At 56.7% G+C, this 27,858-nt stretch overlaps 1 protein-coding gene across 11 annotated transcripts in view; it reads left to right on the top strand.

Annotated features, from left to right (window-relative positions):
* Window positions 1-27,858, top strand: part of TCF3 (transcription factor 3) — a 79,427-nt gene that overhangs the window by 39,822 nt on the left and 11,747 nt on the right. For 7 of the 11 annotated variants that reach the window (XM_074528933.1, XM_074528936.1, XM_074528935.1 and 4 more), the window contains 9 exons: window positions 3,516-3,589; window positions 4,579-4,675; window positions 14,263-14,330; window positions 17,626-17,755; window positions 19,273-19,322; window positions 25,608-25,710; window positions 26,238-26,377; window positions 26,491-26,617; window positions 27,442-27,500. In XM_074528933.1, the coding sequence (XP_074385034.1) occupies window positions 3,516-3,589; window positions 4,579-4,675; window positions 14,263-14,330; window positions 17,626-17,755; window positions 19,273-19,322; window positions 25,608-25,710; window positions 26,238-26,377; window positions 26,491-26,617; window positions 27,442-27,500 (848 nt within the window). The remainder of the gene's footprint in view (window positions 1-3,515; window positions 3,590-4,578; window positions 4,676-14,262; window positions 14,331-17,625; window positions 17,756-19,272; window positions 19,323-25,607; window positions 25,711-26,237; window positions 26,378-26,490; window positions 26,618-27,441; window positions 27,501-27,858) is intronic. The other 4 variants (XM_074528941.1, XM_074528932.1, XM_074528940.1 and 1 more) reach the window with 1 other exon arrangement.

Here is a 27,858-nt window from a genome sequence, read left to right as displayed (position 1 = left end):
GTTTGGGGTGACCCTGCTCAGGGGCTGTGTGAGTGAGTGAGCCAGCCCTGCTGATGGGAGCTGTTCCAGACACACCTGCCCAGGGCACACACTGGGTTTGCAGGGCTGGCTGAGGGCATTTGTGCCAAATTGCAGATCCTTAGGAACACGAAGGGAGGGGAGAGTGGGCTGGCAGGGAATGTAGGACAGATGCCAGACGTTGAAAGAGGGCAGTCTGCTTTTTCCTGGCTTCATCCCAGAAATCCCTGAATTCCTAAAACACCTGCAGGTGCTGAAAATAGGGAGATTTTTTGCTGTCACTTTTCAAGCCAGAAGCTGCAGCTTGGGGAAGGTGCAAGACTTTATTCTCCAGGAGACATCAGACAGAGCTGGCATGGGCACCTTCAGAGGAGCTTCCAGAACCTTGGGATGCTCTTGCTGCTTTGGTGGCAAAGTGGAATCACACTGCACCTTGGCAGCCACAGGAACTGGAGGCTTTTGTACCCCTGGAGGGTGCAAAAAACCTTTTGGGTTTCCTTGGGGGTTGTAGAATCCCAGAATGGTTTGGGTTGAAAGGAACCCTAAAGCCCACCCAGTGCCAGCCCTGCCATGGCAGGGACACCTCCCACTGTCCCAGGTGCTCCCAGCCCTGCCCAGCCTGGCCTTGGGCACTGCCAGGGATCCAGGGGCAGCCCCAGCTGCTCTGGGCACCTGTGCCAGGGCCTGCCCACCCTCCCAGGGAGGAATTCCTTCCTGAAAGAAAGGGTTGGTTTGTTGTGACCCCATTTGGGGTGACAGAGGGGCCAAGGAGGGTTGGGGACCTGTCCTTGCTCTGGATGGGTGGCTCATGCTCTGCACTTGGGGCACTCAGGGGTTTGCCCCTCCCAGGCTCTGTGCCCTGCTGGTGGCACCACAGAGTGCAGCAGCTCCAGGTGCCAGGGCTGTGTCCTTGAGGAGGGGATGTGTGACCCTCACCCTCAGCCTTTGCCCCTGTGCCTCTCTCTCTGTCCTCTCCTTCTCTCCTTGAGGAGCCAGGCACGGGTTTAATTTTATTTTTCAGGAATTTTGGCACAGAATCCCAAAATGGGGGAGGTTGGAAGAACCACAGTGTCCCCTCTGATCCCATCTCACAGGGCACAGGATTGTGTCCAGAGTGTTTTGGCATAACTCAGAGAATATCTGAAGGGACATTCAAGGGAGGAAAACTCCACAACCTGAGGAAAATCTCCCTGATCTTCCAAGCCCCCTATCCCCCTTTAGAGCCCCCTGAGCATCCTCTCCAGGGATATTCCAGCCTGGGAATGCTGCTCTGCTCTCAGGACCCCCAGGGGTGGGTGTGAGTGTCTGCACCCCCATTCCTTGGCTTCCCCTCTGTCTCTGAGGCTCCTGGGGTTCCTCATGGGCCCTGTGCTGCTGCAGTCCTGTCCTTGCAGCCTGCAGGGACCATTTTTCCCTTGGACCATTTTTCCAACCACGTCCAAGGCTGCTGATGCTGCTCATGTCTTCTCCCCGAGCCTTGGGGAGCTTTAAAATCACCCGTGACAGCAAAATGACTCAAAGGAGCATTTCTGCCTCCTGCCTCGCCAGGGTTTGCAGGGATTGCAGATGAATTGCTTTGGAAAAACACATTAGCAAAGCAAAAGTTTATTCTAGGAAGTAGGAGGTGGGAGAATTGGCAGTAATTCTCCCTAGTATCCAAGGTATTATTAGAGGCTTATCCCTGCTCTGCACAGTAATCACATTGGAAATTTTTGATTAGAAAACAAAATCTAAATGAGAATTATGAATATTCATTAGGTGTGGAGATTAATATGCATAATTATGCAAATTAGACAGCAATTAAACACCAATTCTCTGGGGAAATGATTAACACAAAGGCACAGAAATAGAAGGATGTAATTTGAAAGAAGTTTCTGGTTAAATGAACAGTGAGGGGAGCGGAGGAGACAAATCTGAGGCATGTTTGCCATAATAATCAGCTTTGCCAAGCAAAATGGGAGTGAGCCCTGACCCCCTGCCCCCCTGTCCTTGCTGCCACTCAGCTCCTGCTCCCACAGGGGCATCGTGGGGCACCTGGAGGTGCCACCCCCGTTGGAAGAACCAGCACAGGATGGGCCCTGGTGCTGCTGCTGGAGGGTCTGGTGTCACTGCAGTGTGCCCCTGCTGGGGACAGGGGTGTCCTTGGGTTGGGAGGTGTCCATGGCTGGTGCCACCCTCACTCTCAGCCTTCTGCACATCTGGGATTTTTTTGTCCACAGTGTTTGTGCAGCACCTCAAAAGATGATGGATGCCCCCACCCTGCCCAGCCCCTCCCAAATCCCTGGATTTGCCCCCTTTGAACACCAACTGCTGCTCCCCAGCCTCTGGTCACCCACAGCAGCAGGAGGTGCAGCAGCACAGTCAGAGATCCTGCAGCTGAGTCAGGTTCAGGCTGTTTTCCAGAAGGTTCCTTCTGTGTGCTTGTGCTATCAGCTGGAACTGTGGGAGCTGTGCTGATGCAACGTCCCCAGGGTTTTGTGTCATGGTGGGCATTCCCAGCTCACTGCAGGGGCTCCAGGAGAGCTGCAGAGGGACTGGGGACAAGGCCTGCAGGGACAGGACACAGGGAATGGCTCCCACTGCCACAGGGCAGGGCTGGGTGGGAGATTGGGAATCAGGAATTGTGGAATCCATGCCTGGAATGGATTTCCCAGAGCAGCTGGGGCTGCCCCTGGATCCCTGGCAGTGCCAAGGCCAGGCTGGGCAGTGGGAGGTATCCCTGCCATGGCAGGGGTGGCACTGGATGGGCTCTGAGGTCCCGCCCAGCCCAGCCCATGCCCGGCTCTCTGCCTGCCCAGGAGGTGCCGCCTGCCTGGCCTTGGCAGGGGATGAAAGGAGCTCAGCTCCCACCACAGCCTGTGCAGGAACACTGCAGAACCTCCTGCCTGCTCCTCTGCTGGATCCCTCTGTGCTGAGGATCCTCTGGGCAGGGCTGGGGCTGTGCTCTGATGGCCCCACTTCCTCAGGGGAACCTTGGGGGGCTGAAGGGCCCCCCCAGACAGGTGGCTCTGTAATGTTGGGCCCCAGCAATTCCCACCTTTGGGCACTCTTTCACTCTGCTCAGATTGAATAGAGTGTGACCCACAATCTTGCACCACCATGGGCAAAATTCAAGTCTTGCTGGAGCATCCAGAAGGATGCAATGTGGTTTTGATTTATAGTTCAGTCTCTTTCACTGCTGCTCTCTGGGGGAAGGAGGTTCGTGGGTGCTCTCTGGAATAAAGGAGTTAAAATACTTGTTTCTCCTCTTCCCACTGTCCCATGTTTTGAACCATTTCCAGGCTGTGGTGGGATGTGCTTTGAAGTTTGTGGAATAACTCCCAGTGGGAGTGGGAAGGTGAGGAGGCAGAGGGGAGGCTCGGTCACGCCAAGTGGAAGTGGTTTATTAATGAAAATATTGTTTTGTTTGTAGAAGGAAGAGTTAATTTTACGAGAACACCTTTGAGGCTTTGCTGATAAAGCAAAGAGTAACCTTTGTTCTTCCTGTTTTTCGCTAGGCTTGGATGAAAGGCCGGGATCAGGTTCCTGGGGAACGGCAGATCAAAACAGCTCCACGTTCGACCAAGGCAGGGTAAGGACAAAGCACAAGCACCAAACTCCCACCAAAACAAAACAGGGTCCTTCCCAGGCCTGCCAGAGCCAGGTCTAACCCTGCAACAGCTTTTCTGACCCACTTTGGGCATGGGTTCTGGGAACTCTGGGGTTTTCCCCATCTCCATCTCCCCAGCTTTGCTGCCTTGAGGTTCCTCCTCCCAGAGCTGCACTAGGATGGGCCCCTGTGGCTGCTCAGGCATCTCCCTCCCTGCACCCAGTGTTGGTGTGGGGAGAGGGGACCCAGGGGTGGGACAGGTCCCCAAAGGAGACACAGATGGGTGGGTGGAGGGATCTCATCTGATGGCAAAGCTTCCTGAGCATCCACCCACAAGACTTTGGGAACCTGAGGAGGGAATCCCTGCAATCCACCCCGTTGTCTGGCCATGGCACCCCTGGTGGGGATGGAGATTTGGGAAGGTTTTGCAGGGAAGGAGTTGAGGCTGCAGCACTCATGTCTGGGGCCTGAGTATGGGAAGAGAGAAATGCCACAAACTTCATGGAAATGGTGTAATTTTTGTTTTAATGGGTTTGTGTGATTCATTTTTGCAATGGCACCTTGCCCTCCTCTCCCATCAGCAGCAGAGCTGGGACTGTGCTGTCAACTCTCATTTGTATATTTAGAATTTATGTATTTATATAAATATATCTAAAAATATACATTTATATTTATCCAGCCTTTTTCTTTCCCCTTCATCCCCCTGGTTCAAGGAGGGGCAGCCTGGATTTTACCTGGTGGGTGCCAAAGAGCTGCCAGCATGGTTCAAAGTGGTTCCATGTCCCCTCTTGCCATGTTCCCTCCCAACACCACGGCTTCTGCACTGCCCAGCTCTCCCTTGGCACAAGGATAAAATCCTTCCCATGCCTTTTCACAAGGAACCTTTGGCTTTGCCCTTCCTGGGGGAGGCTGGGCCCTGTCAGCCTCGTGTTTTGTCCCCTGCTGTGTGTGACTGTCCCCTGTTGTCCCAGCAGAGCTATGGTGAAGGCCCCCACTACGGCGAGCACCGGGAGCTGCCATCCCACAACAGCATCTCCTCGTCCCCGTTCCTGGGAGCTGGACTCGTGGGTGAGTGCTGGGACAGCATTCCCTGTGCTGGGCCTGCTCCAGGTGTTCTCCAGGCTGTGCTCCAGGGAGGTGGCACCCAGAGGTTCCATCAGTGCCAGCTGTGCCAGCTGTGCCAGCTGTTTCATGTGTGTGGTTGTGTTTCCCTGCTCTATGGTAGCACCCCAAGGCAGGGGTGCCCCCTCGAGGTCAGTGCCCCCCAGGATGGGCTGAGTGTGCCCCTGGGAGCTGGGAATTAGGGGTGGGAGAGATGTTTATTGTTAAGAATTTAAGGATTTGGGATGACCCTGCTTGTGTGGAGAGGTGGCACCAGATGATCCCACCATGGTCACCTCCAACCAGACTCCCTGGGTGACTGTGACGTGCAAGGGGCTGTGTCACTCCCCAGAGAGCTGGGGGTGCTCCCTGTGCTGCAGTGGGGTTGGAGGGGCCTCTGACCATTCCAGCAGCCCCGTGTGGCCCCTCCATGCCCAGCTCCAGGCAGGCAGGGTGAGGAGCTCAGGGATGGTGATCCTGCATGGCTGATGTGTGTGACCATTCACCCAGTCACCTCTGCCAGCTCAGGGGTGGGAGGGGAGATTAAGAGCAGAAAATATCTCTCCTGGAGGGCTTAGAGAGCTCTGATGGCATTAGGTCAGGAATTGGGGTTAGTCCTCCCCACCTTTGCCCACGCAGGGGTGGTTAAAGTGCAACAGCACATGTGGAAGGAGCAGGGCTGGGGCAGGGCTTGCTCGTGGCTGGAAGGGAGGGGTAAGAGAAGGGAATCCTGTTTGAAACAAAATCCCCCAACACAAAATCCCCCCTGTGGATGTGGTGGCAGAGGGGAGGAGCAGAGCAGGGCTGTGCTGGGACAGGAGCAGCCACACACTGGCCCCTCCTGGCCTGGGTCAGGGCTTGGGGCTCACTGGGAGCTCTGGCTCCCCCTCTGACCCTTGTGCTGTTGGGGACAACGTTTGGATGTCCCTTGGGGATCTGTGCAGGGGAAGGAGCCTTTCCAAGCCCGAGGGGGACCCCAGATACAGGCACTGCTCACCCTCCTGCACAGGTCCTGTCAGCACACACACTGATCTGACAGGAGCAGGGAGCAAGGACAGGCATTGGGAGGCTGCAGGGTGGAGTGGCCCTTGGGGTAAGGGAGCAGTGGGATGTGTCCAGCCAGATTTCTGTCCTTCCAGATTTCTGTGCTGGGAGCTCTGTCACAAACCCCACAAGCAGCAAACTCTGTGGGACAGGCAGGGCTGGAGGGATCTGCCTGGTCCAGGAGAGAAGGAAAGCAGGTGTGGGTTTGAGGGGAGCAGCACACTGCCAGCACATCCCTGAAACCCCACAGGCTGCATCCCTGCCCTGTGTTCCTGTCCTGGTTGGGCCCTTTGTGTCACCCCAGCCCAGGGTCCCCTCCCAGGGGCGGTGAGGAAGGATCTGCCCTCTCCCTCTGTGCCCAGGAGGGTGTCAGTGCAGCACAGAGAAGTTTTTGGGAGCACAGGGGAGCTTTACTGCAGCTCAGCGGGGTTTGGGGGGGACCCAACCCAGCCCTGGGGCCAAGGCAGCCCTGAGAGTTCCCAGCTGAGAAGGAGCCCCTGGGGAGGAACAGGAGGTTTGTGTGTGGGGAAGATGCCTCTGGCTGCCTCTCCAAGCCTGTCCCTGGCACGTGGGGCCTCCCTGGGGGACTCCAGTGGCTCTGGGGCCAGCAGGGCTGTGGCCACACTGAGGGACCCAGGGCTCCAGGGGCAGCACCAGGAGCCCCAGCACTGAGATAGGGAACAGGCAGCAGGGAAGGGTTCCTCACATTTCCAACTGCTTTTTCTTTCTAAAATTGAATGTGGTTAAAGTAGAAAGCATCAGTTCTGGGAGCAGGTTCCAAAATGCATAAATCACTTTAATTGTAGAATCAAAGAATCCCAGAGTGCTTTGGGTGGGAAGGGGCCTCAAAGCCCACCCAGTGCCAGCCCTGCCATGGCAGGGACACCTCCCACTGTCCCAGGCTGCTCCAAGCTCTGCCCAGCCTGGCCTTGGGCACTGCCAGGGATCCAGGGGCACCCTGTGCCAGGGCCTGCCCACCCTCAGAGCCAGCAATTTCCTCCCAATATCCCATCTCAACCTCCCTCTTTGCTCCTGTGCTGGGAAGGAAGGACATGGGGAAGTGCAGGGATGGGATTTTCTCTTCATCTTTTCCAAAAGAAAAGAAAACTTTTTTCTGAAAACTTTTAGAGTGGCAAACTGCAATGGGATAAGAGAGAGGACAGGCAGGAAAATAAAATAAAATAAAATAAAATAAAATAAAATAAAATAAAATAAAATAAAATAAAATAAAATAAAATAAAATAAAATAAAATAAAATAAAATAAAATAAAATAAAATAAAGCTTCTGTAAAAGCAGAGGAAGAATGGGAGGAAAAGGGGAGTTTTGGCAATGTATCCCCTGTGTGCCAGGCCCTGGTGCCAGCAAGGTGCCCCTCAGGGAGGGAAGTTATGTCAGTGGGGTGGTTGAAACCAGGTTGGAACCAGGGAATTTCAAAATCTGAGGAGGTGAAGGGAGCAGGTGAGAATGAACGTGTTGAGGTTGTTGATGGATGAAAGGTCTGTGAAACATCCGAGCCCTTCTCCAAGATCAGAATTTTTCTCTCTTTCCCACTCAACCTCTGTTTCTTCAAGGAGGATCAGGACTGTGGGAAGAGCCATTTTGGGAGCAGCCTGGATGCTCTGTGTTGGCACTGGTGGGTTGGGCCAGCAGAGAGGGAGGCTGAGCTGAAAGGGGCTCCCAAAGTCAGCACTGAGCACTCAGGGTGGTAATGGCTCCTCCTGGGACCCCCATCCTCTGGATTTTGTGTTCCTGCAGTCTGTGCATGTCCCAGGGCCAGGCACAGACTTTAGGGACAGGGGGCACCTTTCCCCAGCAAAGGGACACTGCAGCAGGCAGCACTCGTTGGAGAAATTGAGCAAATGGGGATTTCTTGTCTCAATTTTCCACATGGAAAAGAAGGCTGTGCTCTGACAGCCTGGTGGGCTGAGCAGCTCCTGCCAGCCTGAGCTTTCAGCAGTGATCACATCCCTTCAGGGTGGAGCCTTCCCCTGTCCCTGCAGCCTGGTGGCATTTGGGGGCCCTGGAGGGGGATCCCAGATACAGGCACTGCTCACCCTCCTGCACAGGTCCTGTCACACACACACTGATCTGGCAGGAGCAGGGAGCAAGGACAGGCACTGGGAGGCTGCAGGGGTAAGGGAGCAGTGGGATGTGTCCAGCCAGATTTCTGTCCTTCCAGATTTCTGTGCTGGGAGCTCTGTCACAAACTCCAAGCAGCAAACTCTGTGGGACAGGCAGGGCTGGAGGGATCTGCCTGGCCCAGGAGAGAAGGAAAGCAGGTGTGGGTTTGAGGGGAGCAGCACACTGCCAGCACATCCCTGAAACCCCACAGGCTGCATCCCTGCCCTGTGTTCCTGTGCTGGTTGGGCCCTTTGTGTCACCCCAGCCCAGGGTCCCCTCCCAGGGCAGTGAGGAAGGGGCTGCTCAGCCCCTGGGGTGGAGCTGGGGGAGCACAAAGCACTGATTTAATCCCTGCTGTTCCCTGCAGTGGCCCCAGGGAGGGACAATCACTGCTCCTCACCCCAGTCCTGGGGTGGTGACCTTGTGGATGACAGGGTGCACACCTGAGCCAAAAGCAGTTTGAAATGAAAAGCACAGATTTCTGTTCAGCTGTTGATTTTGAGCTCTTTGGATGAAAATGGGGCACACAGGGAGCTTGGCTTTAGGAGGCACCTCAGCACAGAGCTAAAGGGGCTGCACTCACACAGCTCCTGGGGAGATGCTCCCACAGGCTCTGGGTGCTGCCCCTCCTGCTCTCACTAAAGGCACAGTGTGAGGGGAACCTTCAGTTCCTGCCCTCAGCCACAACTTCAGCTCCACAGGTGATGGGGAAAATCAGGATGGACTGGGCAGGGACCTTGGGCTGTGTTCCACTGGATGAAATAACCTAAATTTGTCAGAAGAATAAGAAAATAAATTAGAAAGTGCCCAAAGGAGGGACACGGAGCTGGGGAAGGGCTGAGGAGCAGCTGAGGGCACTTGGCTGGTTCAGCTGCAGCCCAGGAGACTGAGGGGAGGCTCCTCGGGGGCTGCAGCTCCTCCCCAGGGCAGGCACAGGGGCAGGGGCTGAGCTCTGCTCTGGCACAGGGACAGGAGCCCAGCAAGGGCTGCAGCTGTGCCAGGCCTTGGCATGGAGCTCAGGGCAAGGTTCTGCCCCCCGAGGCTGCTGGGCACTGCCCAGGCTGCCCAGGGAATGGTGCCAAGGCTGCCAGAGCTGCAGGAGCTCCCAGGGCTGCTCAGGGTGGGGGTGTTGGGGTGGCTGTGCAGGGACAGGGCTGGATCAATGATCCCTGAGGGTCCCTTCCCACTGAGGACATTCCCGGTTCCATGGGCTGTCCGGTCTCTGAGCCTGTGTGGAGCTGGCTGTGCTGGCAGTGCAGGCAGTGGGGTCGTGTCTGTCACCCCTGGTGTCACCTGAACTCTCAGTGGCTGCTGCTGCCCAGGGTGCCAGAGCTGGACAGGGCTCTGAGCAGCCTGGGCTGGTGCAAGGTGCAACAAGAGGGTCCCTAAGGTCTCTCCCAACCCAGACCAGCACTCCCAGGGTGCTCAGGGTGGGGTGTTGGGGTGGCTGTGCTGCACTGATCATCCCTGAGGGTCCCTTCCAGCTCAGGATATTCCAGGATATTCCATGATTCTAAACCCCTGAATGGAAACACCCTCAGTGCTCTGCATGAAGAGCATCCCAGGCTGGGTGGGTGCAGAACCCATCTCTGAGCCCTCCATTGCTCCCTGCTCCGAGTTTCCCAGCTCTGAGCCTTTGGTGCTGCTCCTGGAGCACAGGGAAGCTCCTGGGGAGTTTGAGCTGCCCAGCCTGGGGGGGACAGGGGACAGGAGCATCCCTGGCTGTCCCAGTGACAAAGCAGCTCAGCTCGTCCCAGAGGATGAGGAGGGGGAGGAGGGCTTTTCCAAGTCACCAGTTTCACAATTTACCATTCATCTTCAGCAGGGACAGGCAGGGAGTGGGGTGGTTAAACAGCAAGGAAACTGATAAGCCATAACAGATTTCTTTCTAGTAATTATTTCTAGTAATTAGCTGCCTTTCAGAGCAGCGCTCCTAATCGGGTGGGTATTGTCAGTGCCTGTAGATTGGGGTCTTCCTGGACAATGGGTTTAATCAGGGGGTGGTCGCTGCTCCTGCTTTTTTAACTTCTTTTTGCCTCCCTGTTTTTAATCCCTGGCTGTGTTTTGCCTCCCCTTTTCCCCCAGGCCAGAATTGTAATGGAATTCTAATGGAATTAGCAGAGTGGGGCTGGGGGAGGTGCGTGGTGGGTGGTGGCTCTGCTGGGGCTGGGGTGATGTGGGGGCACTGGTTCTGCCAGTGGCTGCTGGAAAAACTTGTAGGCAGCATTTAAATATTTTATTCTTGGCCTGTCAAGTGCAGGGCCAGGAGTTGGACTTCTGTGATCCTGTGGATCCCTTCCAGCTCAGGCGAGTTCCTTCCCTCCACCCCCATATCTCAGGCTGTTCTGTGATTCTGTGGTTTATGAGAGAAATGGCAAAGCCATGATTTATTATTATTTAAAAGCAGTTTGCTGCAGTGGAGGTGAGATGCTGCCCTGCTCCAGGGTGCCAAAACCAATCCCTGACACTGCCAGGGTGGGTGGGAACCTCTGGGAAGAGCAGTTTGTGTTTTTCCACCTCAAGCTCAGAAGCAGATGTGCACTGGAGGAGTGGCACAAGCAGCGTGGGGGGTTCCTCTGGAAAAGCCCTGGGTGCAGGCAGGGCTGGGGGAGGCAGAGCCTGCAAGAGGGAACATGCTGGGAGAGCAGGGAGGCTGGGAAAGGCTCCTCGGGCAGGGCTGGAGGCAGCACAGGCACATGGGGGCAGGAGATGGCAGGGGAGAGGCAGGAGGGGATGCCAGGGGGATCTGGAAATGCTGAATGATCTCTGCCAGTGTGTGGGTGCACTGACTCGAGGGGCCTCCACTGTGCTTCACCTCCTTTCCAAAGGAAACCCTTTCCTCTTTGAGGATTTATTCCCACTGTCTTCTCCTCCTCCCACAGGATCCCTTCACATCCATCTGCAGGATTTCAGTAATTCTCTGGGAGCAAGGTGGGGTTTGGGGAGATTCCTGGTGGGCTTTTCCCATGTTACTGAGCCTTGTCTCCATCCTGGTCCTGCCTCCTTCTTTACCACCTTTAACACTTTGCCACCTTTCCTGGTTGGTGCCCTGGGCTGTGGCTGCCAAGGGGTGACAGGGTGGGTCTGGGATTGCCACCTGTGCCACCTGCATGCCCACAGAAACAGCTCCTTCTGCTGGCAAGCTCAGCCTTTCCTTGCTCAGCTGTGCACCTTTTGAATTTCTGCAGGCTGAGGTACTTTCCAATCCAGAAAGGTGCCGTTCTCCATTCTGCCTTGCTTTCATAGGCAGTTAAATGTAAAGTCTCTTGTGCTGAGTGTTTTGCTGCTTTTTTCCCTTGTTATGTGATGATGGAGGGTGCAGGAGCTGCCCTCTCCTTGCCAATGTCCCCCATCCCATGGGGCACCCACAGACCCAAGGGTGCAGCAGATGCTGAGTGAGGAATGAGAGACATCCAGAGGAGGTTGTGGGATTGGGGCAGTGCAGAGCTGGCACTGGGTTCACAGAATCGTGGAATATCCTGAGCTGGGAGGGACCCTCAGGGATCATTGATCCAGCCCTGTCCCTGCACAGCCACCCCAACACCCCCACCCTGAGCACCCCTGGGAGCTCCTGCAGCTCTGGCAGCCTTGGCACCATTCCCTGGGCAGCCTGGGCAGTGCCCAGCAGCCTCGGGGGGCAGAACCTTGCCCTGAGCTCCGTGCCAAGGCCTGGCACAGCTGCAGCCCTTGCTGGGCTCCTGTCCCTGTGCCAGAGCAGAGCTCAGCCCCTGCCCCTGTGCCTGCCCTGGGGAGGAGCTGCAGCCCCCGAGGAGCCTCCCCTCAGTCTCCTGGGCTGCAGCTGAACCAGCCAAGTGCCCTCAGCTGCTCCTCAGCCCTTCCCCAGCTCCGTGTCCCTCCTCTGGGCACTCTCCAACAGCTCTGGGTCCTTCTGATCCCGTGGTGCCCAAAGTGCCCCCAGCACTGGAGCTGAGGCTGCCCCAGGGCAGAGCAGAGTGGGACAATCCCTCCCTGGGCCTGGTGCCCCCAGCACAGGGTGGCCCTTGGGGCTGCCAGGACCCAGCAGGGACTCAGATCCAACTTGCACTGACCAGGACCCCCAGGGCCCTTCCCAGGGCGCCGCTCTCCAGCCTCTCATCCCCAGCCTGTCCCTGCACCCAGGGCTGGATCCAACACTTGTCCTGTTAAACACCACACGGCTGGGGATTTCTCAGTGTCCCTTCAGCTTCCCACACACATCAGGAGCCCCCTGGTTCAGCCCAAGCTCTCTGGTGATGGCAGAGGCTGCTGGGTGGGCTTGGAGCACCCTGGACAGTGGAAGGTGCCCATGCCCATGGCAGGGATGGAACTGGATGAGCTTTAGGGCCCCTTCCAACCCAAACAATTCCATGATTCTGTGATTCCCCACTGCAGTCACACATAGAAGCTGCAGTGTGTTAGCAGAGGGAGACCTGGCTGCTGCTGTCCAGCCAGCCCCCCCTGGCATTACCCTGCTTTTGCTCTGCTTTAGGAGTAATCAGAACCTGCCTGATGCCACAACCTGCTGTGTCCTTTGTGCCCGTGGCTGCTGCTGCAGTGGATGGAGCTCTTAAGCTCTTTTAGAAATTAGGTCATTTAGGAGATCCATCCTCTGACATTGTGACCTTTGTTTACTTATCGTTTAAGCCTCTGAAAGGAAATGGCAGCAGCACCCAGGGCCTCCTGCTGTCACTGCATGCAGGGAGGGGAGGCTGAGCTGTGCCAGGACCTTCCCAGCAGGAATGGGGGTCTGGGGTTGGGGGTCCACTCTAAAATTTTTGGGTTGAGTTCAAGACCTCCGTGGTAAGGTTGCACGATGAGCAGCCTCCTCTCTGTTCCCATCTGGCCCAGGAATGACAGAATCCTGGAATGTCCTGAGCTAGGAGGGACCCACAGGTCCATGAGTCCAGCCCCAGAGCAGCTGGGGCTGCCCCTGGATCCCTGGCAGTGCCCAAGGCCAGGCTGGAAGGGGCTTGGAGGAACCTGGGATGGTGGAAGGGGCTGGAATGAGATGGGCTTTGAGATCCCTTTCAGCCCAAACCACTCTGCCATTCTCTGGGCCCTGTGCTTCAGGGGGGGTGGTTTGAGGCATTTTGCTTCCCCTCCCCTGTTCCTCTGCTCCCCAAACCTCTCAGTGGTGTGGGGAGGGTCCTGCCAGCCCCAGTGCATTAAACTGCATCTTAGTGGCCTGGGGCTGGCTTTAGGCTAAGCAGATTGGCAAAATCCTGCCCCTCCCAGTGTGCTCACTAAGCCAGAGCAGAGGCAGGATGTGATGTGTGATCCCCTGTGCAGGAAGGGTTTGGGGTGGGGCTGGTGCAGTGCCTGTTCCCCACTAGGAGAGTGTCTGGTTGTGCTTCAGAGGGATGGAGAGAATCCCAAAGGACACTGTTGTGCCTCCAGCTGCTGCAGGCACAGCACTGAGCCATTCCCTCCTCACTTCCCTGTGTCTTTGCTGCCCTGGCACCCCTGGGTGCTGCTGGCTGGGCCAGGCTGTGCCCAGGGCAGTGACCATGAGGCAGGAGACTGCCAGGATGTTTTGGACAGGGAACATCCCACCAGATATCTAGGCTCCTTTTTTGTTGTTGTTTTTGGCCCTTCAAAACTTTATTTTCAGCTGCATGTGTGCAGGGTGAGGTGGTTGTGAGAGAAGCCCTCATTGATCCTGGGTGCCAGGACACAGGGATGGCTCCCACTGCCACAGGGCAGGGCTGGATGGGATCTTGGGCAGGAATTGTTCCCTAGCAGGGTGGGCAAGCCCTGGCACAGGGTGCCCAGAGCAGCTGGGGCTGCCCCTGGATCCCTGAAAGTGTTCCAGGCCAGGTTGGATGGAGCTTGGAGTAACCTGGAATAGTGGAAGGTGTCCCTGCCATGGCAGGGCTGGCACTGGATGGGCTTTAGGGTCCTTTCCAACCCAAATCCTTCTGGGATCTGTGACTTCACAGAGGCACTGCTGGCACAGGGCTGTGCCCACACAGATCCCAGCTGGCTGTGAGGAGCTGCAGGTTTGGGGAAGCTGAGAGGAGGCAGAAGGTGCCCAGTGCCCTGTGCAGAGCAGGAGCTCAGCTCTCCTTGCCTGGGAGTGCATTTCCCTGGGCTCTGTCACTGTCCTGGCCCTTGGTGTGCTCTGCCCTGCCCCTGCCAGGCCCAGCTCTCAGTGTCTGCAGGGAGCCTTTGGCTGGGGCTGGCACTGCCAGTGTCCATGGCCACAAACACTGCCCTGTGCCACTTTTGGTGGGTTTGGTCCTGCTCTCTGTGAACTCAGAGCAGCTCCTGCTTTAGCACAAGCTTTTTATAGGACATGAGCTGCGTTATGGGAACAGGATTTGTCCCTTGGCAGGATCCAGGGGCCTGGGGCCAAAAACCCCCCTCCACTTCCCTCTTACCCCAAACCTTGTCTTTTCTCCTTCTGCAGGGAAGAGCAGTGAAAGAGCCTCATACTCCACGTTTGGAAGAGACACAGGGATGCCAGGACTAAACCAGGTAATGATAAAATGCAGTGAGATTTTCTGCTTCATTTACTGGCTCCCAAGAGTGGGAATCTGGTAATGAAACCAGCCTGGATTTCCATCTCATCTCCATGCACGGGGTCCTAGGAAGCCTCTGCTCTGCTCCAAAACCTCTGTGCAGTGTTGGGGGCTCATACTGGTGTGTGCTGCTGGCTCAGAGGAGTTGTCAGAGGTTGGAAAATGTTGGTTGTAGCTCTCACTTCTTTCCCAATCTTCTTCAGCCTCGCTCATTTTGTTATTGTTACTCCTGGTTTGTGTTTGATCAGCCCTGGCCCAGCCTCGCTGCCTTTGGGGGGTTCCAGCAGTCAGATCCAAGCTCCTTTCCCTGTGCCAGGCTGGCTGTGGGCAGGAAGCATTCCAGGAGGCTCCTTCCCCTGCACTGCCTGCCCTGGGCTTTCTCTCTCCCTCTCCAGCAGCATCTCCCCCTCCCTGGCCAGTGTCCAGTTCTGGGCAGGGTCTCTGAGGGGGTTTCTGTGGTGTTGCAGCATCATTTGAGTGACTGCCAGGTGGAGCTTTGGTTTTATGGTGGGGCTGTGGGTGCAGGACCTGCAGGAGCTCTGTCCAGCCCTGGGGCAGCATCAGGACCTGGAGCTGCTGGAGGAGATGCTGCCAGGGCTGGAGCCCCTCTGCTCTGAGCCAGCCTGGCACAGCTGGGCCTGCTCACCTGGACAGGAGAAGGCTCCAGGGACACCTCAGAGCCCCTTTTGGGGCCTGAAGGGGCTCCAGGAGAGCTGCAGAGGGACTGGGGACAAGGCCTGCAGGGACAGGACACAGGGAATGGCTCCCACTGCCACAGGGCAGGGCTGGGTGGGAGATTGGGAATCAGGAATTGTGGAATCCATGCCTGGAATGGATTTCCCAGAGCAGCTGGGGCTGCCCCTGGATCCCTGGCAGTGCCCAAGGCCAGGCTGGACAGTGGGAGGTGTCCCTGCCATGGCAGGGGTGGCACTGGATGGGCTCTGAGGTCTCTCCCAGCACAAATCCTGCTGGCACTCCATGATCTCCACAGCCCTGGAAGGGACCCAGCCCACCAGAGGCACCTGTGGCAGACACAGCCCAGCCCTGCTGGGTCACCCCGTGTGAACCAGGGCTCTGCTGGGGGGAACAGCTCTGCTTCCTGTGGGGAACACCAGAGGTGTCAATGTGAGCTTGGAACACAGCAGAGCAGCCCTGAGATAACCTCCCCTGCAGGCAGCAGCATCCAGAAATAGCTTTTTGGGAAGGAGTGAGCACCTCCCTTTGATGTGTGGCTCCAAGTGCCCTCAGTGCCCGGCCTGCCCTGGGGAAGCAGTCCCAGCACCGGAGCCAAGGGAGGAGCTTTTGGCTGGACAGCTTTTATTTTATCCATGTACACACACACATATTACATGTTTTAATTTTACACAAATTTGTCATAATTTCCTCCTCTCTGAAGTGAGGATGTTTCCTTTGCTGGAGCAGCTGTGCTGGCTGTGCCAGAGTGGATTTCATTTACCACTGAAGCTGCTCAAAGAACACCGGGCCCGCTGCCAAGTGTTGCTTTTGGATGTGATGGTTTTGCTGGGCTTTTGTGGAGGAGGGGGAATATAAGGTAACAGGAATGGTGGGGCAAATGGCCGGGAGAGGCCCCGGGAGAGGCAGGCACAGGGCTGGGGATCGGGTGGCAAATCCCACTTGAGGTGGAGAGGAGACAAAACCCCCTTGTGGGGGTGGGGGGAGGCCAATGGAGCCTCTGTGGCCCCCAGAGCAGTTGTTGCTTCTGGCTCCAGTTTGGGGGAGGGAGGGGGGTTGACCTTTTTTTGTTTTGTTTTTGAAAAGATGAAAAATTGTCTGGTGGAGATGCCCTGGATGGGGATCAGGCTCTTTCCCCAAAAATGCCCTGCTCTGGTCGGGCAGAGCTGGCAGGGCATCTCCCCTTTGTTTAACTCTGAACCATCTCCTGGGGCATCCCCAGGCAGAGGAAATGGGAAGAAAACCCCTTTCAGTGGGAAATGGCTCCAAGTCCCAGTGTGTCTCCTGCCTGCAGGAGGAGCAGCTCCGGGATCCCTCCGGGTGCTTTCCTTGGCCGCGCTCAGAGCGGCTCCGGAGCACAGGAAACCTGAGCAGTGGAACAGATTGCAGGAATGTCACCAGCTGTGAACACACGAGCTCCTCTTTCCCTCCCTGACCCCTTTCTGGAGGAGACTGAGTTTGAAAGCAAAGGGGTTTTTTTCCAGTTTCTCAAAAGCCTGAAATCCTCCTTTATTTCCATGTGTTGCCCTCGGAAGATGGGTCAAAGCTGAGCTTTTGGGACTTGAGGGCCTTTGGCAGCCCTGTGCAATTCCATGGAAATACACTGAGCTTCCTCCTGAGGTGAGAGTGCTGGAGGAGAGGCTCCATCCCAGGAGGGAGCACCCTGGGCTCTGGCTCTGCTGCTTCCCAGCGTGCCCAAGGTCAGCAGGGATAAACAGAGGGAGGAGTTTCCTGGCTTTACAAAGAGGGATTTGGCTTTTCCCTGATAAAACTCAGGAGAAAACCACCCTGAGCAGTGGCAGCAACATTCCAGGGCACTGGCCACGCCATGGGCTGGTGACATGGGGCTCATGCTGTCCTCCTGGACATCAAGGTGAGCATGGCACCATGCTGGTCCTACCATGGCACCTGCGAGGTGACTGTGGGACCACAATGTCCCCCACCATGGCACCTACAGGGTGACTGTAGCACCACAATGTCCCCATCATGTCACCTACAAGGTGACTGTAGGATCTCAATGTCCCCCACCATGGCACCTGCAAGGTGACCATGGGATCACAATGTCCCCCACCATGGCACCTGCAAGGTGACTGTAGGACCATGATGTCCCCACCATGGCACCTCCAGAGTGACTGCAGCACCACAGTGTCCCCCACCATGGCACCTACAAAGTGACTGCAGCACCACAATGTCCCCATCATGGCACCTGCAACGTGACTGTGACCACAGTGTCCCCCACCCACCATGGCACCTACAAAGGTGACTGTAGCACCAGTGTCCCCACCATGGCACCTGCTGGTTTGCATCCCTGCTTTGCAGAGGTTCCTTGCTGGGGTCCAGCAGGAAGGCACAAGCTGAAAGCCTCTTTTGTTCCTCCACACCTATTCCCCCACCTCCACCCCCACATTTACGGATTTGCTTTCCCTCCTGGCCCCTTGGCTCGTGTTTATTTTTCCCCTCAGCTGAATTGGTGTGAAGGTGGCTCAAAGCAGCTCTGTTCTCTCCCAGTGAGTCGTTTTGCAGTGTGATTCCAGGCTTTTCTCTCTGCTTGTTTGCAGCCTGGTTTCCTGCCCAGCGAGATGGGAATCGCCAGCCCCAGCACGCTGTCCCCCACCGGGGGCAAAGGGGGGGCTCAGTATTTTTCTTACCCCAACAATCCTCGCAGGAGAGGTGCTGAGAGCAGCATAGGTGAGTGACTGTGTCCCCTGGGTGCCACCATGCCACCTGAACAGGTGCCCTGCTCAGAGCTGCCACTGGGAATGAGGCACTGATGTTGCCATGTGTGCCCCTGGCATGAATCTGGTGTTTGCTCTTTTTTGGAGAGGGAATGCATATAAATATCTCTTTCATATGTATAGAGAGAGAGATCTAACCCCAAAAAAGAGTCAGGTAGAATTTCCCTCTTTCTGGAAAATGCCAGATTAGCTGAAAGCAGCAAATGGCTTGAGGTTTTTGTAAAAACACCTCCAGCCACACTGCACATCAGTGATCCTTCCTGGCAATCCCTGGGCTGCTCTGGAGGCTGTTCCTGTGCCTGGTGGCCCTGCTGGAGCTGCAGCAGCAGGACTGGCAGAGCAGGGTGTGGGAGGCAGCAGGAGGGGCTGGAGCTGTGCCTGGGACCAGGGAATGTTTGCTCAGGAGCTCTCCCTGCCCGCTCTGCTGTTCCCAAGCAGGGCTTGCCCATGTCTGGATGGATCTGGGAACAAGCTTTTCCCAAAGGCTGGGGTCAGGTGTGAGTTTAACTTGAGAGGGAACACAAGCTCCAGTTCCCCAGAACTGCTGTTTCTCGTCACAGTTCCCCCTGCACCCACCAGAGCCACTTTCCTGCTGCTATTTTGGGCTTTCCCCAACGAGTGAAACCAGAAGTGACCCAGTGATGGGTGTACTTTTCAGTGCTTTTCAGAGAAAGGCACCTACTCTGGTGCTGCCACTTCAGCCTGGAAAATGATTCTCTGGCATTTTCTGCTCTGGAGCTACATCCCAGCAGAATCCCTGGCTTGGCAGGTTGCTGTGTTAGCACTCTGCGCCCCCAGCCAGGGTTTTCTTTAATTATGAAAATTTTCTATAAATTGATGAAAAAAATAAAAATAATTATGAAAAATAGTTATAAAAATGACAATTATGAAAAACAGAATTAAAAAAAAAAAATTAGCCACTGTTTCCCCTTGAGCCACTTCTGGATGTTTCCCCACCACCTCCCTGACCTGTCCCCTTCCCCCAGGACACTGTGTCCCCTCCAGAGCTGGATCTGGAGGGATGAGGGATGGGCTGGGGTCTGTCCCTGGGAAGCTCATCCCTGCCTCCTGCAGCAGTGAAGCTTTCTCAAGTCTATCCCTGTGTAGGAAAATACAGCCCAGCCCTGCATGTGTTCCTTTTCTGCATCCTCTCTCCACAAACCCACTTCAAGTTAAAAGTGTTTCCAAAATAAAACCCCAATGAGGGGTTATAACATTAAATGTTATTATATTTATGGGTTCAGTCGCTCCCAACAAACCCTTCCTGTCCTGGGATCTCTGTGTGGGTGTGAAACCTGCCCCAAAGGGAGCAGACAAGATTTGGAGAGGCTCAGCCTTGGACATTTTCAGTGTTGGTGCGTCCTGGACCACGGGACATTTTGGATCTCAGCCCTGTCTGTAGCTGCAGTTTCCAGCCCCATTTCCCCTCCCTGTAACCCTTGCAAACTCAGATCCTCTCTTGTCTGACAGATGGACAGCCCAAAAAGGTTCGGAAGGTGCCTCCTGGACTCCCCTCCTCGGTAAGTGCAGCACTGTGTTCCATTCTCTGTCCTGGAGCCATCCCTGCTCCCTGTGCCCCAAAATGCTGGGGCCTGTAGCCCCAGACTGGCCAGCAGTGGGGTGATGGTGGCAACATTGCAAAACTTTGCAGGATTTCTTCCAAACCAAAGCTGCCAGCACTAGGACCCTCCCTGCTGATAGAGCCCCAAGCACCACCTCTGAGCTGGTACCCAAACCCTGGGGAAATTATTCTTTTTCCCATGGAAAATGGCCTCCATTTGGGGCCACTCACACTGGCCCACACTGGGGTGCCAACCTAAAAATTCACAAGCTTTGCAGGATTTCTCCCAAACTAAAGCTTGCAGAAACTAGGGCTAAGCATTCCCTTAAAATCCCAGACACCACCTCTGAGCTGATACCTGTTGCAGTGTGATGTCATAGGGTATTTAATTCCAATAGATACCCAGAGCCTGGGGAAATTACTTCTTTTTCCCATGCAAAATGGCCTCAGCTTGTGGCCACTTGCCCTGGCAGACACTGGGATACCAAACCTAAAAATTCACAAACTTTGCAGGATTTCTCCCAAACTAAAGCTGCCAGCAACCAGGACCCTGCATGCCCTGCATGCATCCCGGGCTGGGATTGCAGCGGGATGGGGAAGGGAATTCCCGTGCGGGAGAAGGGGCAGCGATGGGAACTCGGGGAAGGAGCAATGGGGAGCTTGGAGAAGCGATGGGGAGCTGGGGAAGCGATGGGGAACTCGGGGAAGGAGCCGATGGGAGCTGGGGGAAGCGATGAGAGCTCAGGGAAGCGATGGAGAGCTCGGGGAAGCGATGGGGAGCTCGGGGAAGCGATGGGAGCTCGGGGAAGCAATGGGAGCTGGGGGAAGCGATGGAGAGCTCGGCGAAGCGATGAGAGCTCAGGGAAGCGATGGAGAGCTCGGCGAAGCGATGAGAGCTCGGGGAAGCGATGGGGAGCTCGGGAAGGAGCCGATGGGAGCTGGGGAAGGGATGGGGAGCTCGGGGAAGCGATGAGAGCTCGGGGAAGCAATGGGGAGCTCGGGGAAGCGATGGGAGCTCGGGGAAGCGATGGGAGCTCGGGGAAGCGATGGGGAGCTCGGGAAGGAGATGGGGAGCTCGGGGAAGCGATGGGGAGCTCGGGGAAGCGATGGGAGCTCGGGGAGGCGATGGGGAGCTGAAGGAGCCGTGGAGCCCGAGCCGCGTTTGCCGCCGTGTCCGGCTGAAAGGCGACACCGCGGGCTCGGGTTTCGCGCTGGCGCTGGGCCGGCAGCTGAGCCCGCTCCAGGTGTGCGCTGCTTTATAGGAAAGCTGAGCAGCCTGCAGGAATATCCCTGCTCCCGCGGCTGCTCCAGGGGAACCGACTGAACAATGGCTTTGTGGCTGCAAGTAATGGGATCTCCAGGAAAGCTAATTGGAGCGGGCTGCGGGGTTCCTGCAGGAGCACGGGAGCTGTCTGGGCCGGGGCTGCATTCCTGGCTGGAATGTTCGCTCTGTCCCACTGGGCTCTGTCCCCAGCCCGGGGCTGTGCTGTGCTGGAGACGTGCCCTCAGTCTGTGCCCCATTCCCCAGGAACACTCCCATCCTGGGGGAAATCCCTGCTCTGGCATTCCCTGGGTGCACAGCTGGAACCGGCACCACAGGCTCTGTCTTTGGGGTTGGACCCCCAGGTGTTGGTTCTGGAGGGTACCGAGGCCTTGCCAGCTTGGGCTCACAGACCTGGGGATCCATGTGGATCCACATGAGGCAGAACCAGCTCCAAGAGTGTGTGCTTTGACAGGGAAAACCTGCTTGAGTCACAATCTGTGTCGCTGCCTCGAATTTCTGTGGGAAATTTGGAGCTTTAAACCCCGGTCGACATGTGGGGAAAACATCGCCCCAACAAATGGCCTTTATTGGCCTCGAATTTCAAAGTGCTGGGGCTTGGCCCGTCCTGCTGGCAGAGCCCTGGAGGGCCCTGATTCCCACAGGAAGAGCTGCTTGGTATTTGCCACAGCTCAGCCCCTTCCCTGTGTCTGAGTGACACCTGCACTCCAGCCTTTCATAGGATCATGGAATGGTTTGGGTTGGCAGGGACATTAAAGTTCATCCAGCACCACCTCTGCCATGGCCAGGGGCACCTCCACTATCCCAGGGTGTTCAAAGCCCCATCCACCTGGTCTTGGACACGTCCAGGGATCCAGGGCAACCTGTGCCAGGAAGAAACTTTTCCCCAGCGTCCAACCTAAATCTCTGTCTCTGCCCTGGCTGTTGCCTCAGCTGCCCCTTGATGCCAAAGCTGCAGTTCTCAGAGCAGGGTCTGGCTCTGCCTCTTTCCCTCAGCCTCCCTGTGCTGGGAGCTGCAGCTTCCTGGTTTGTTTTTGAACTTCCACACCTGGGGAGGCAGATCTGTGCCGAGGCACAGCAGAAGTGTGAGGCAGGAGTGGCCTCAAAGGCAGCGGATCAAAGGCTCTTTCTTGTCTGACTCGCCCATGCAGGAGCCCGCCCCGTGTTATCGCTGGACCCCGTGCAAAATAAATAGGTTAATCAGCATCTTATTCAAATGAAGTGCTTTAATCTGTAATTCCCGAGCTGCTTTGAAAACTCGCCGAGGTCAGCGGCTGCAGGAGCTCAGGGTGGGTGGGTGAGCAGGGAGTGATGCCAAGGGCAGCCAGAGGGGTTCAGGGGGTGTGAGCAGCAATGCCAGGCAGGGATGGGCACAGAGGAGCTGTGCTGGGAGCCCAGGGCCCTTGGGCTCAGTGGTTCTGTGCCAAGGAGGCCACAGAGCTGCTCCCAGGGCTGGAGCCCCTCTGCTCTGGAGCCAGGCTGGGAGAGCTGGGCCTGCTCACCTGGGGAGAGCTCAGAGCCCCTTGCAGGGCCTGAAGGGGCTCCAGGAGTCAAAGGGCAGGACTGGATGGGATATTGGGCAGGAGTTGTTCCCTGTGAGGGTGGGCAGGCCCTGGCACAGGGTGCCCAGCACAGCTGGGGCTGCCCCTGGATCCCTGGCAGTGCCCAAGGCCAGGCTGGACAGGGCTTGGAGCAGCCTGGGACAGTGGAAGGGTCCCTGCCCGTGGCAAGGGGTTATGATATGGACTTTGAGGTCCCTGTGAACCCAACCCATTCCATGATTCTGTGCAGTAGGTGCTGGTTTGGGGCTGCCCTCAGGGCATGGAGCCCCTTGGAGCCTCCCTGCAGCTCTCCAGCTCCTGGCCATGAGCTGCTGTGTCTGGGCACAGGATCCAGGGCTGGATGTGGCCCCACATCGGCTGCAGTGCCAGAGGAACCCGGGCAGGGATTCTGTACAAGTTGGTTCCTGCAGGACGTTGTTGCCACAGCGAGTTCAGTGCCTGGGAGCTGTTTCAGGCTCTGCATTCCCAGTCTGGTCACTGCTCTGTTTAGCCTCAGTCTGCCCAAAGTCCCACCCCAGCTCCTGCATTTGAGCAAGAAAAACAGGGAGGGAAAAACAACCCCAGACCACAGAGCGCTGCGGATCCCAGCGCTGGGGCTTTCAGAGCAGCTCTCGCCGCGCTGGCAAATGTTCACCAGAGGAAATGACCTCACCTGGAGGTCCCGGGGCTGCTGGCCTGGGGCTGGGGCCAGGGGCTGGGAATGGGGAATGGGGCCTGGCCCTGATTTCCAGCTGCCTGCAGCGCCCAGCCCCACCGTGCCTGCACATGGCTCTCGGTTGAATTTGCTTTTCACAGCCCCCCCTGTGCTGGACAGCAAAAGGAACGATTAGCAGGGTCAGGGCCAGGAGTGTGCTGAAGCTTGGCCCCCCAGGATCCTGCAGGAGATGTTCCAGGGGTGCTGGAGCAGGGTGGGCAGGCAGCAAGGTGAATTCCCTGTTTGCAGCGCCGGTCCCTCCATCCCTGCCATTTTCTGGCCGTTGTTTTGTCGCTGGGCTCCTGGCCGGGCTGTTGGTGCAGCTGCCGGGCGCTGGCCCCGAGCCAGCCCCTGCCAGATGGCGCGGGGCTCTCAGACGTGCTGCACTCCATTCCCCAGCCCGCTCCCGCTATTTAATCAAATTATAGCAAAAGTCAATTTGCTGGATTCCCGTTCTGCAGTGCCTCCCCCACCCCCCAGCCCACGCGGGGCTCCCTCTGCCCACAGCACCGGCAGCATCCCGGGGACCAGGGCCTGGAATTCTCTGTTTTGAGCAGGGGACAAAGGGCAGCTGCCTGTGTCTGTCAGGATTTGCCCTTCCCCCTCTCTCTTCTTTTTTGTCTTTATTTTACGAGTTCTCTGTAGAGTCACAGAGTCATTAAGGTTGGAAAAGCCCTCTGAGGGTCACAGAGTCCAACTGTTCCCCAGCACTGCCAAGGCCACTGCTGACCCGTGTCCCCAAGTGCCACATTCACACATTGTTTGAACACTTCAGGGATGGTGACTCCACTCCTACCCTGGGCACTCTGTTCCAATGCTTCACAACACTTTCTGTGAAGAAATTTTCCCAGTTTGCAATCTAAACCTCCCCTGGCCCAGCCTGAGGCCGTTCCCTCCCTCCTGTCCCTGTTCCCTGGGCTGTCCCCTCCTGTCAGGAGCTGTGCAGAACCACAAGGGCCCCCTGAGCCTCCTTTGCTCCAGGCTGAGCCCCTTCCCAGCTCCCTCAGCCTCTCCTGGGCCTCCAGATCCTTCCCCAGCCCCACTGACCCTTGCTGGATTTCTGGGGGGGCTTTGGGGTTGTTTTTTAAACAAAAAGAAGCCTGGCACAGGCTGTCCAGGGACATGGTGGAGTCACCACCTTGGAGTTGTTCAGAAAACATGTAGATGTGGCACTGGAGGACGTGGGTTAGTGGTGAGCATGGTGGTGCTGCTGCTTTCATGGTTGGACTTGATCTTAAAGGTCTCTTCCAACCTTAAGGATTCTCTGATTGTGTCTTTTATTCCCCACCATCAATTTTGTCCCTTTTTACTGGCGAGGACAAGGGCTGGAAGGGAACAGCTGGCTGTGGGGAAAAAGAAACTCAGGCAAGTTTCCTTCCCAAAGAGAACTGTGTGTGCCAGGCAGGGCCTGGCCCCTGCCCCACCTCTGCTTTCGTCTGGATTAAAAAAAAAAGATTATCGGTTTCAGAATGAATCAAAGGAGATGAAAATAACCTGTGACAAAAGTTCTCACATCATCTGAGAGCTATTTCAGTTTCTTTGAATGCCATTTCGGTTTCTTTGCATGTCGAATTTCTGCTTTAAAAAAAGAAAAGTCTGTTTTTGTCCTGGCAGAAGCTGATTTTCGGTCAGGGCTTTCTAGGATAGGTTTGGTAATTTAGAAGGGAAGGAAAAGATTTTTCTTCTGTTTAATGTGCTGTTAAATCACAGAGCAGAGCAGTGCTGCAGAAATCTGACCCAAGAGCTGTGTGAGGGCTGTCTGAGGTTTGTCCCTGCCCTGTGACAGTGACTGTGAGGGGCTGCTCAGCCCCACGTGCCTCCGTTTCCCCTCAGCCGGGTTTTCCTGAGGGCTTTGAGTGGGAGCTGTGCTCGGGAGCCTGGCACGGGGCAGGGTTGGCACAGGGGGGTACCAAGGTGACACAGGTGCCCACTGGCACTGCCCAGCCTGTTCCCCCAGCGTGGGGTCACTGCAGCAGTGGTGGCTTTTGTGGTTACCCAGAAAATGTTATAACCATGGAAAACGGAACTGGAGCAGAGCTGAAACTTCTGCTGGAGCTGGGCAGGTTCTGGGGACCAAGGAGGGTGACAGGAACAAACAGAAAGGAACACTGCACCCTGTCCTCTGTCCCTCTGCCCTGTCCTCTGTGCCCTGGCCCCTGCTCTGCTCCGTGTGGGCCTGTGCCCTTTGAGGACTTTGGCTGAGCTGCTCCAGTTCCCCCCCAGATCTGCTGTGGGATGAATCAAAGCAAAGCTCCTGGGCCATCAGATGGTTTGGGATGGAAGGGACCTTAAATCCCACCCAGTGCCACCCCTGCCATGGCAGGGACACCTCCCACTGTCCCAGGCTGCTCCCAGCCCTGCCCAGCCTGGCCTTGGGCACTGCCAGGGATCCAGGGGCAGCCCCAGCTGCTCTGGGCACCCTGTGCCAGGGCCTGCCCACCCTCCCAGGGAACAATTCCTGCCCAATCTCCCACCCAGCCCTGCCCTCTGGCAGTGGGAGCCATTCCCTGGGTCCTGTCCCTGCATCCCTTGAAACGTCAGCTGAGTGAAGCATTTACTGCTCTGTTGCCATGGCAGAGGTGGTCAAACACTGCTGAAGTTTGAGGTTTGAAGTTAAAGCTGTGCAGGGTTGGGAGCAGCCACAGTGAGGGTGTGGGGCCGTGGACTGACCAAGGCCTTGTCTCCGACACCTTTCCTGCCCCACAGGTGTATCCATCCAACTCAGGTGATGACTACAGCAGGGATCCAGCTGGATATACTCCCTCAAAACCTCCCAGCACTGTGTATCCTGGAGCCTTTTACATGACAGGTGAGTTATTCCCAGCCCTGTGATCCCACAAGCCGGGCAGAGCAGGGGCAGCCTTGCCCATTATGGACCATGGGAGGGATTGCACATCTGGAGGGAGCTCAGGGCAGCAGTGCATGAGGCACAATGCAGCCCCAAAATCCTGAGTGGGAAGGGACCCTCAGGGATCATTGATCCCAGCCCTGTCCCTGCAGAGCCACCCCAGCATCCCCACCCTGAGCACCCCCGGGAGCTCCTGCAGCTCTGGCAGCCTTGGCACCATTCCCTGGGCAGCCTGGGCAGTGCCCAGCAGCCTCGGGGGGCAGAACCTTGCCGTGAGCTCCATGCCAAGGCCTGGCACAGCTGCAGCCCTTGCTGGGCTCCTGTCCCTGTCCCAGAGGGTTTGTCCTGATTTGCTCAGTGGGTGATGCTCAGCACAGGCAGGATGTGCTGGGGACGGTCCCATCCCCTCAGCCAGGGCTGAGTGTTCCCCCCTGGGGCTGGGGGCTGCCTGCTGCTGTCCCTGCCCCACTCAGCTCTGCTCCTTGCAGATGGACTCCATAACTCTGCAGACCTGTGGAGTTCCCCGGGTGCCATGAGCCAGTCGAGTTACGGTGCCATGTTGGGCAGCTCCTCGTCCCCGCTCCCGCAGTCCAGCGGCTTCAACAGTTTACACCAGCACGAGCGCATGGTAACGTGTCCCCGTGGCTGTGTCACCTCCCTGCACCTCCTCCCCTGGCTGTGGCTCCTGCCCCACTGCTGAGCCCCACAGCCTTTCCTCTCACCCCCTCTCCCTCCCTGCAGAACTACCAGCTGCATTCAGGCGAGGTGAACGGCGGGCTGCCCTCCGTGCCCGGCTTCTCCTCGGCGCCCGCGGCGTACGGAGTGTCCAGCCACACGCCCCCGATCAGCGGCACCGACACCATCATGGGTATGGCCCTCACACTGACCCTCAGCAGGCACAGCTCACCTGGACAGCCTGGCCTGGGCACACCTGAGGCATCCAGCACACCCACACACCTTGGGTCCCTCGGGTGTCACCTCGTGTGTCTGCCCGGGGAAGAGGCACAGGGAGGTTCTGGGTGCTGCTCTGGGGGTTTACAGCTCATGGGGTGGGTCTGGGAGGAGCCCAGCAGCTCTGATATTATCTCCTTGGGGTTCTGTGGGTTAGATGAGTTGTGGGATGGATTTACAGCTGTGTGAAGCTGCTCCTCTAGATCCAGAATGGGAATGTTCGTGCTGGGTTTGGGTACCACATTAAGCCCTGAGTGCTTTAATCTCTGACCCTGCTGAAGCTGTTACTGAAATGAGCTCATGCTCCTTAGGAAATGAGGATCCTGACACAGATTTGTACAAAAAAACCTTGTTTTTCTAGGAGAAGCAAGTTTGGGATTCATAGAATGAAAGTATCATTAAGGTTGGAAAAGTCCCCGAAACTCATCCAGTGCATTGGTGGTTGCTGGGGTTTGAGATGCCCCATGGCTGTGCTGCAGCAGAGATGTCTGGTTGATGTTGGTGGCACTACACCTCCAGCGCAGGGCTTGGAGAGATGTCCCTGCAGCCCCCCAATGGCTTCCAGGGGAAGGTGCCCCATGTCTGAGCTGCTCCGAGCTGGACAAACATTTAATTTTCAAGCAAAGCACTAAAGCTGAAAAATTCTACTCCAGAGCAGGTGACCCCAAGGAAGGTCCTGTAGGGTGCTGTGTGCTGCTGGGGTCTGTGGCCTTGGCAGTGGCACCTGTGTCTCTCTTGCAGGTAACAGAGGAACCACGGCCGGGAGCTCCGGGGACGCGCTTGGGAAGGCTCTGGCCTCGGTGAGAGCTTGGGATGGTCCTGGCCCAGTCCCCATCCTGCTGCTGCAGGGACCCTCTACCCAGCAGGGAACACATCTGGTGAATGCACCCCACATCCAGAGCAGCCTCTAGGGAGGCTTTTCCCCTCTCCATGTGCTGTCATCTCAGTCCCAGCACGTTTTGATGGATGGGGAAACTGAGGCACTGCAGGTTGTGGTGGCCCTGCAGCCCCATCTGCTGCTCTGTGCCCTCCCAGCCTGCTGCTGCCAAGACCACCCTACACTGACCTTGCAGGTCCCAGTAGTCCTTGCTCTGTGTGTGCTGGTTCAAACTGGAGGGCACTGGTCTCACTGGGTCACCAGAGAGTTTCCTCTGTCCC

Source organism: Zonotrichia albicollis, chromosome 29, assembly GCF_047830755.1.
Source record: "Zonotrichia albicollis isolate bZonAlb1 chromosome 29, bZonAlb1.hap1, whole genome shotgun sequence".
NCBI lineage: Eukaryota > Metazoa > Chordata > Aves > Passeriformes > Passerellidae > Zonotrichia > Zonotrichia albicollis.
This window is presented reverse-complemented; position numbering and strand designations above follow the sequence as displayed.